Here is a 10,565-nt window from a genome sequence, read left to right on the forward strand (position 1 = left end):
AACAACTTCTTCTGAATAACCAAAATGCCAAGGGTAATGATATTTGGCCAGTAGCATGCTGAGATGAAGGGCTATAATGTTTGTTCAAATAAATGACCTTCATCTATATTCAAGGTCACAGGGGTGAAATGTGTGAAAAACATTCAACAACTTCTTCTGAATAACCAAAATGCCCAGGGTAATGATATTTGGCCAGTACCATGCTGAGATAAAGGGCTACAAAGTTTATTCAAATAAATGACCTGCATCTATATTCAAGGTCACAGGCGTGAAATGTGTGAAAAACATTCAACAATTTCGTCTGAATAACCAAAATGCACAGGGTGATGATATTGTGCCAGTAGCTAGCTGAGATGAAGGGCTACCAAGTTTGTTCAAATGAATGCCCTTCTCCCATTTTCAAGGTCACAGGAGTCAAATATGTCAAAAACTTTAAACATCTTCTTCTCAATAACCAAAATGCCCAGGGTGATGATATTTAGTCAGTAGCATACTAGGATCAAGGGCTACCAAGTTTGTTCAAATGAAAGACCTTCACCCATATTCAAGGTCACAGGGGTCAAATATGTTTTAAAACTTTAAAAACTTCTTCTGAATAACCAAAATGACCAGGGTGATGATATTTAGTCAGTAGCATACTAGGATCAAGGGCTACCAAGTTTGAAAAAATGTATGACCTTGAATCATATTCCAAAAAAAAATAACAGGGTTTTTTGAATGAATTTTAATCATAAATACTGATATTTTGCCAGTAGCAAGCTGAGATGAAGGGCTATAATGTTTGTTAAAATAAATGACCTTCATCTATGTTCAAGGTCACAGGGGTCAAATATGTTAAAATCTTTAAAAACGTCTTCTGAATAACCAAAATGACCAGGGTGATGATATTTAGTCAGTAGCATACTAGGATCAAGGGCTACCAAGTTTGTTCAAATGAATGCCCTTCTCCCATTTTCAAGGTCACAGGGGTCAAATATGTTTTAAAACTTTAAAAACTTCTTCTGAATAAACAAAATGCCCAGGGTGATGATATTTAGTCAGTAGCATACTAGGATCAAGGGCTACCAAGTTTGAATAAATGTATGACCTTTAATCATATTCCAAAAAAAATAACAGGGTTTTTTGCATGAATTTTAATCATAAATACTGATATTTTGCCTGTAGCTTTATTTTAGATCACTTTTAAGGTTACAAGTGTGAGTTTTATACCAGGTGAGCGATGCAGGCCCATTGGGCCTCTTGTTATTTTTATTGTGGCACACTAAACATGGATTCATATAGCTGCGATAACGCAGCTTTCTGACGACGAGAGGTTTTTGTTTATATTGCGTGGGCAGAGGAGGCCGGGTAATGATATTAGCACTAGGAAGCATAGAGTTTTAATCTGTTGCCATTAATACCTAGGATGAGTCGTTTATGGAAAATATGGTGCCGTAAAAACGGTATTATTATGTGCATAACTATGATAATTTATACCTATGATTTCGTGTTTTTTCATCCATTCTAAATTACCCCAAGTTAAACTAAGATATTTCCGCATTATGTGTTCAAAACTGCGTTGATACAGTGAAGAACCGAAGTTGTACAATGTAGCAGGAACGCATTAGAATGACAAGCCCCTGTGTGCTTCCATTCGGACCAACAAGTGTGATTAACATATTCAAAAAATGCGTTTCATAATTCTTTTAAAACAAATAAAAGCTAACTAACTCAATAAAAAACCGACAATTTCGTGCTATGATCTTCATGGACGTGGTCGACGTTTTCGAACTTTGGACATGATATCAAATTTGGAGAGGAAGTGATTGAATCACGTAGTAATGACAGCATTGACGGAGTAACGACATCCTGTTAGTGAAAGTGTGATGTGGACGGGAAAGATGAGGCATAGCGTTGGCACTGCGTTTTTCCTACGTCAATGTAGTTCTCACTACGGCCTCTAATGTACGTGCATCATATTGGTTTCGTGTGCCAAGCACCCGTGTGTTATTCCTTTATGTTTGATCATCTCTAACCTATTATATATACATATATAGATATTTACGTTCTTTATATGTTGATACGTTTGATATTCTGTGTTGTAGGCCAGAGGGGTTGGACGCTCTCTACTCCCTGTCTAACTATTGGTTTGATGCCGTGGGACTACTCTGTTTGTTACTTGTAGCCGGTATAGTGAGCTGTGTCGTAGGTACGTACCACACTCCGTCACGTTACCTTTTCTTTAATTATCTTAAGATGGATTTGTCATTATAAACAGCATTTGGCTTCCAGCCAGATGAAGGATGGGATATATTTTAACGTCAGCATAAAAGATAGTATTATAATCATTAACATTTTTCTCTGTGTTGTAATATAAAATGTAATTGTCTAGTGTTTATGTTTTTATGAAAGAGTGGTTGCCTCCGGAATTGACAGATTTCATTGTCTGTACTAACACTATTACCTCTCTGTTTATATCAATTTCAGTGTAAGTAATACGCTTCCAACAAGTATTTGTTTATTCGGATATTGTGCCCATATTATACCAATATATATATATAGGATCTTACATGAGTTTCCATTTCATTTGAGATTTATGAAACGTGTCTAAGAATTTTTAAACGAGCTAAATTAAAAATTCGTGACGAGTTTCATAAATTTCATATGAAATGAAAACGAGTGTAAGATCATTTTCGTCATAATCAAGTTTTGTGGCATTTATTCGTGTAAAACGACAATTTTCTTGCAACCTTGAAATGTAAAAAGCCACAGTTTTGACCCCAGTGCGTAAGTCTGTGACGTCATGTACTTGTCCTATGTCCTATGCGTGACGTCACAATTGAAACAATTGAAACTTCCAACCAATCACAGGGATGATTGGTTATATTACATGGGTTAATACGCAAACAGAAAATGGCATGGGTATATTCACTGGATAACACAGTACATCATGTGATAAAATATATTGAATATATGGGGAAAGTCACACGTGTTAAGAAAAAGTAACATGCGTTTCAAAAATGTTTAACAACGACAGACCAAAGATAGCTACTGGTTTAGTTTATTCACAAAACGACTCCATAGTCCCTACCCTTTCGGTAAGCGCTATGGGCTTGCAGCTCACATCCATGAAACTTCTCTTTTAACATTTTAACCTGTAATACTTGTTTTACTGCTTTTGATTGTTGGTTTGCGTTTCTTAGTTTCTAGCAGGTGTGAGTTTAAACATTTACTGAATGTCATTTTTGAACATTTTTGGGCGGGTATTTATAGTTTCATATTCATCAATCAAGCATCCGCCTTTCTTCTGTCGGGACCCATCAGAACAGAATAGCATTTCCTTGTTTTACTCAACCACATTAGCTATCATATTTTCTTATTGTTAATCCATATATAACTTTTTTTTGGTAGCTTTATTTCATATTGGATATTCACCGGCAGTTTCATTGTAAGGTGGCTCTATGCTGTGGATGATGTTTCAAAGGGACGAACTTAACTCTTTCATTTGTCATTTAGTCATATCGTTCTGCAAATTATTTTAGCAATGACCACCTATTTCTAAACCATATTCATGTTACACTAGACAATAAAATAGTAATTGAGAGTTGCCTCTTAATCAATTTCACATTTTGGATTCCATTACTTGTATTAATACCGCGGACGATTCGGGTTTTAAACGTTTTTATTACGACTCGTTCACTTTTTCATTGCAATTTCCAGGATTCGTTCGAGGTGAACACATATACAGGGATATCTTGCATGACTGTGTTGTGGAAAAGAGCTTTATATTTATAGTTTTTGTTTTGTTCTTATGTATAGCTAGTCCTTTTTTGGGTATGTTATGTTTTGAAAAAGGAGCGGTTTGCTGCGAAAATTTGACTTTAGGTAGTCCATACTGTCGACACCACTTAGTGTTAGACTTCCAGTGGTTATAAGTTACAAAAAACGAACACCGAAGCGTCAACAAAAAATAATTCGAACACAAAATCGAACAAACTATGGCAAATATGAACAAAGGAAAGATTTACATACATTCCCTTGCAAAAAGAACAAGGGGAATAAGACCAGGTGTTACGAAAGAGTAAGCGTCTTCTGCTTCATCGACGACATCCGCCATGTAAATCTAGGTCAAATCCATCACGTGGTCACATCGAGAACTCTGGTATAAATTGATGCACTCTCCTAACATATGATACTGTTTCGTTTTATAATTGTGTTGTGAGTGTGTCTAATGTTATTTTGTATTTTGCACTGTAAAATTTGCACTTTCGTTACTTGTAACTGAGGAGTCGTGAGACTCAAAGTAGTAAAGAACTTGAACTTGGTAATGGCAACAAAACCACAAGGCACACTAATGAACATAATAGAAAACATCGGCCTTCATTTCACCCACATAAATAATAGCGTACAAATGTATTTCCTTTTGGGATCATGACTGCGACCATACATCTTGTCTATAGTCTTCATCAACTACATCTTTGGAAATCCAGTGTTGTTAGTTTGTCCGTCAGCAGTCGACAATTATGACGGAAGTCTCTGAGCAAGCTCTTGAATACCGACCCGTATTGAGAGTGTTGTACAAGTAAATATACTGTATCATCAAACCCATACCTTTACAATGTTACAGGTCGACCAAAGATGGAGGATTCGGACGGTCGTTACCTGTTTAGTTTTGGGGAGAGAACGTGTCCCTGTCTACCTAAGTCTGTCAGAAGAATCGCCTGCTGCGGGGATAAGTTAGAGCAGAAAGTAAGGATCGCTTATACATTGCTCTGCATACAATTAGTAAGAAGTGTTATACAGATTTAATTTCCGCGAATAAACAATTTTCGATTTGTTTCAGACGACATGTTAACGAAAGATTTAATTCGCGAGCGGAAACTGTATTGTCCCCCTTTGCAATGTGCTGTAGACTTCCGATGTGTTGAATGAGTACGATCGACTATAAGTCCAAAGTAACATAAAATAGCGGTTTTTTAAAATCTTAAGTGAATAACCACTCCGAGTAATGTTTTATTACAACATTCGTAAGGCGCCGAAATGTGTATATGACATGATAAATTTCAGTGTTTCCATCGGTGGCGCTGATTGATACAGGTATATTTTTCTTTTATAACGAGGTACTAACTTTTCAAAGATGGGTACTATACTCCAAGAGGCAATGTCACAAAGACTTTATTGATAACGAATTTGAAAAGGCTGAGGAAAAACAAAAGCTTTAATAAGTAAAGATTAGCGTATCTCTTTAATTTCAATGGTGTGATTATATGTAGCATATACATTATTATTGACACCGCCCCAACTGTTTAAGCTGTAAGTGTTATAATTTTGCTGCTCAAGTATATACACATTCGCTGAGCTGAAACAATGCCTCACTAGAAGTTTCCATAATTCACGTGACTTTAAAACTTGGTAATTCACGTGACTTTAAAACTTAGAGTGCTGAATTCCTCATTGAAAACGATAGATTCGGGGGCCAGTAATAGTGAGACGAGGCGTTATAGTTCGTTAGGCGACCCACAACACGTTAAAGTCATCCAGTATGAACTCCCAGCCACTGATCTGAAGATCGACATATTTCTGTACTTAAATTTACATGACTGTTGACTTGAAATGATAGGTTGAGTGATCTGATACTGTAGGTTTGTCAGTTCACCTTGTTTATGAGACAAAACAGCCCGTGTGTTAAAGAATTGATAGGCTGAGATATTACTGTGTTATCTTTCCTACTGACCTGGCTCATTAAAGGGGGACAGCAATTCTCAAAAGTTGTTTAGAAGAAAATATCATTGACCACAAATTACTTAATTTATGATATAATTATATATCCAACAGAAAACATGAGTACTGTAGTCATTTTATTTACATGTTTAATGAGGCAATATTTCAAAATTCAGAAAGAAAATATATAAATACGCGGTTAAACGTCTATGCATACATCATATGTACATATTTGTTTGTGTTGTTACGGTCCATCGACACAATGGGGTCATTTAGGTCATTACAAGGTAAAAAGGTATCGCGGTCGGCGTCCAACTGAGGCCTTTTCAGTATGGAGAGCGGTTAGATAGAAGAGAGAATATGTAGATTTGTTAGCTGTATATACTATAACATGGTATCATTGTAAACGACACTGCTCCCTTGACATATTAGTAGAGTTCCATAATGGACCACGTTTCCCGGACCAAGGTTTGAAAGTTGATTTAAGTCAATATGAGGGTGCTAATTAAAATAAGCTGGGGTGAACCTCGTGAAAATGTAGGCTAACTTGAACTAAAGGAAGCCCGCATTTCTTTTGAAAGATGTTGCAAAGCATTTCCAGTGAAACAAGAGGTTCTTCAGCAAAATGTTCACATTCACTTTTTGACACATCTACAATGATAAATTCAGTTAGCCTTCAGGTGAAACCAGAGTACTGAAATGGGTGCAGACAAACAGAAGTCCAAGTGCCGCTTCCCACCATATCTAGATTCTCACAATCTGAATGTGACACGACTAAACTACCAAGTTAACATTATGAAAGTAATGGTGACTCTAGAACAAGAGGAAGATGGTGACTGAAAGTCTACATGTTTCATTGACCAGCCAACCTTTGCAGGTTGGGGAGAAAAATAGGCCTGCTGAATCCCACTGCCTGATCATAAGAGGCGACTTACTTCGGGCCCCCTGCATGATCATAAGAGGCGACTTACTTCGGGCCCCCTGGATGATCATAAGAGGCGACTTACTTCAGGCCCCCTGCATGATCATAAGAGGCGGCTTACTTCGGGCCCCCTGCCTGATCATAAGAGGCGACTTGCTTCGGGCCCCCTGCCTGATCATAAGAGGCGACTTGCTTCGGGCCCCCTGCCTGATCATAAGAGGCGACTTGCTTCGGGCCCCCTGCCTGATCATAAGAGGCGACTTGCTTCGGGCCCCCTGCCTGATCATAAGAGGCGACTTACTTCGAGCCCCCTGCATGATCATAATAGGCGACTTACTTCGGGCCCCCTGCGTGATCATAAGAGGCGACTTACTTCGAGCCCCCTGCATGATCATAAGAGGCGGCTTACTTCGGGCCCCCTGCCTGATCATAAGAGGCGACTTGCTTCGGGCCCCCTGCCTGATCATAAGAGGCGACTTACTTCGGGTCCCCTGAATGATCATAAGAGGCGACTTACTTCAGGCCCCCTGCATGATCATAAGAGGCGGCTTACTTCGGGCCCCCTGCCTGATCATAAGAGGCGACTTACTTCGCGCCCCCTGCATGATCATAAGAGGCGACTTACTTCGGGCCCCCTGCAGAATTTATGGGTTTCGTCCGTGTCTTCTACGAAGAGGATATGGAGACCAAAATTGATCTGCTTCTCCCATTACAACACTTAATTCATTTTTGTTTCCTTTATTTGATGACATCTTTCTTCTACTTGCTGTTTGTGGCGGCGACTCCCTAGACACCCGGCCTCATCCGAATCATTCGGGATTAGCTTTTGTGCCTTCGATTTGGGGACATAACAGCAACCAAAATAAATCTGCTGCACCCATTGCAATATTTGGGATCTGTTTTATATTTCTTTCTGCTTCTAACTAACTTTTATTTCCTTGCGCCTTGCATGACAACAGCTCACCTTTGGCTTAATCATAGAACAGAATTTTCATACAATAGTTGTTTTATCTAATTTACAATGATTAAAGATGAAACATTTGCATCAAAACCATTTAGGGTGTCTTCCTGATCTTTAACTTTGCAGCCAGCTGGCAGTTATCCTGGTTTTTGATAGCAAAATAATAAGAGACCATTTCTCGATCTAACGATTACTTTTATCAAGTTATTATGCTAATTTATAAAATCCCTGACCCTAAAGACATATATTTAGACCCCAAAATCATATTAAACGGACATCTAGAAGCAAAGATATGTATTTTCTTTTTATACCGACGTCAGGTGGCGGCCATTTTGAATTTTCGCGTCTGACCAAGTTTGCCCACATTTTCACGAGGTTCACCCCAGCTCATTTTAATCAGCACCCTCATATTGACTAAACCTTGGTCCGGGAAAAGTGGTCACGGGAACCCATTGTGGGAACTCTGCTATATGGACATGTTGTAGACTATTTCATTGGTATACCATCTGTTCGGCTGATTCCTTTAAGATATATCTGGGATTCATGGCGTTATTTGACTGATATTATGCAGAGTGAATGCTGATTTATATATTAATTTGTTCAAAATGTTTAAACCTTCACTAAATTAACCCATTTTTGAGCTACGTGTTATTTTTCATCGATTTTTCTTGTTTCTTTAAATTTTCAGCACTTTCCAAATATTTTAGCAGATTGAAGCCATTGTCTTATCTAGACATAAGGTGTGTTCAATCAAGGTGCAAATCAGTTGTTATATGTTTGACCACGATTACACTGTACTCACATTTCGAAGGGAGTAGGTCTGCCCAACAAACGCAATTTAGCCACCTTTTTCTTATCTTCGCTAGCCAAGGGCTACGATCCGGTACAATCTACCTACTCTTCAGTAGAGAGTAGGAAGACCAGATCGTACCGGGTTGTAGCCCTTGGCTAGCGAAGATGCCCTTTCCTTAGAGTATGGAGTTATTGGTTGGTAGATCAGTAGCCGTGAACACACATGAAGCTAACGAAATGACGAGTTACCGCCCGTTGAACGGCGAGAACATATTTTCCTACGGCTAAATAATGGAATAGGATAGGTATGTTATGTTTATTTCAGACAAATAACCACACACATTAAAACTATTTAATTATCTTTTTAGGTCACCTGAGCTGAACCTTTCTGTTAATATTTTCTCTATTACCAGCATTCTTCTCCATTTCAGAACTGCCATGAGAAAGTTTACACAAAGGCCAATTCTGACACTGAAAATATGTCGGAGCACAAAGACACAATATCTGAAAGTACACAATTATGATGGAAGAAAGGGAATAGCTCACTACAGCGCTTCCGGTTTTTAATATTGACTTGTGAAGGCGATACCAACCGCTGAACATCCTCCTGGTGACAATGGCGATGCTATGATCAGTGGTGACTTTATCACTGCCTTTTTAATGTTTATGATTATAAATATATTTTTTACCAATATTTTATTTCACATTATTATACCTCTACTTATTTTACACTATACAAAAGTAACCACATAAACAAGCTATTTCCCCTCTAACTGCATGCCAGGGAAATAGTTCGTCTGGAGGGGTGCGATAATTTTGAAACTATTTCCCTCGGAAAATGCGGGAAATTGAGTGACGTCGTGGGCGGGGCCTGACCGAATATATTAACCAATCAGCGCAATCGAATTACGTCGGCAATTTCCGATCAGCGGAGCCGGTACTTTCTGGACCGACCTTCACCTCGCATTGTTGTTGACAGACTGACCCAACTGTTGAAAATGTGTTGTCTAATAATATTTAGAATATTGTAAGGGAGTTGTCTGTATCGGTATAATAAAACAGTTGAAGTATGGATATTTCGGGATATAGCAAGTTTATGATCCCCCTCGTCCAGGACTATTTCCCTCGGCTTTGCCTCGGGAAATAGTCCTGGCCTCGGGGGATCATAAACTTGCTACATCCCTCATACCCATACTTTAACTGTTGATTATGCTATAGAGGATTCACTAATTCCCATTGTATACCACAATTCACAAGTGTGACAGAATAATGGCATGTTACTCCGACAACATTTTTTGTTGAAATGAGTATCTTTCAAAATGAGCGCCAATTCTGGTAATACCAATCCGTAATTTTTCTGTGACGTCATTTGCCGGCCATATTTGTGTTATGCTATATGAAATCTGTCATATATTTGTTGATGTTATATTCAGGAAACAATCAATTTTAAGAAGTCCGTACAAATGTATATAGTTTTTACTTTACATAGACAGTGTGCGCCATTGTCATTTAACCTCACTGATGCGCAAACTGATGTATCAATTTGATTAATTATGGCTGCCACATTCGACCTGTGATATCGTTGGCAGGAAAAACGAGAGTGGATTACATATTAAGTCACGTGACATCTACGTTAAATCTGCACATGGGTGATATGTTGTGTTGTGGAAGTGTGAAAATGCTACAACAGATAACTTGTCACAAAACTGTAGAATAAAGAATCTGAATCTGAATAAAGAATCTGAATATGTAGACTTCCTGGCATTATTATGTACGTGTGATCTGAGCGCTGAAGTAATAAGTCTGTAGACTTCCTGGCATTATTATGTACGTGTGATCTGGAGGCTGAAGTATTAAGTCTGTAGACTTCCTGGCATTATTATGTACGTGTGATCTGAGCGCTGAAGTATAAAGTCTGTAGACTTTCAGTCAAATTTTTTGTACGTATGTGTGATCTGAGGACCGAGATATTAAAACGGTAGACTTTCTGTCATTATTCTGTTAGTGTGTTCTGAGTTCACTTCATAGACTTATACTCATAGTGGTCTTTTGTCAGAACTACTAATATATACCAGTCATTCTATAGACTATGGTGGACTATGTCAGAACGTATTATACATCTGGTAACATATGTGTGATATGCGATCTATATAAACTATAAAAGAAAGGTGTATATTAGACGTTATGTTT

The 10,565-nt window shown here is 38.2% G+C and overlaps 1 protein-coding gene across 2 annotated transcripts in view; it reads left to right on the forward strand.

Moving 5' to 3' along the window:
- LOC110447130 (sodium-dependent multivitamin transporter-like) overlaps window positions 1-9,097 on the forward strand; it is a 30,249-nt gene extending 21,152 nt beyond the window's left edge. For both annotated transcript variants that reach the window (XM_021492597.1, XM_021492598.1), the window contains 3 exons: window positions 2,085-2,188; window positions 4,607-4,728; window positions 8,807-9,097. In XM_021492597.1, the coding sequence (XP_021348272.1) occupies window positions 2,085-2,188; window positions 4,607-4,728; window positions 8,807-8,899 (319 nt within the window). In that variant the 3' untranslated portion in view covers window positions 8,900-9,097. The remainder of the gene's footprint in view (window positions 1-2,084; window positions 2,189-4,606; window positions 4,729-8,806) is intronic.
- The last annotated feature ends 1,468 nt before the right edge of the window (window positions 9,098-10,565 follow it).

This window comes from Mizuhopecten yessoensis, unplaced genomic scaffold (assembly GCF_002113885.1).
Source record: "Mizuhopecten yessoensis strain PY_sf001 unplaced genomic scaffold, ASM211388v2 scaffold3229, whole genome shotgun sequence".
Taxonomy (NCBI): Eukaryota; Metazoa; Mollusca; class Bivalvia; order Pectinida; family Pectinidae; genus Mizuhopecten; species Mizuhopecten yessoensis.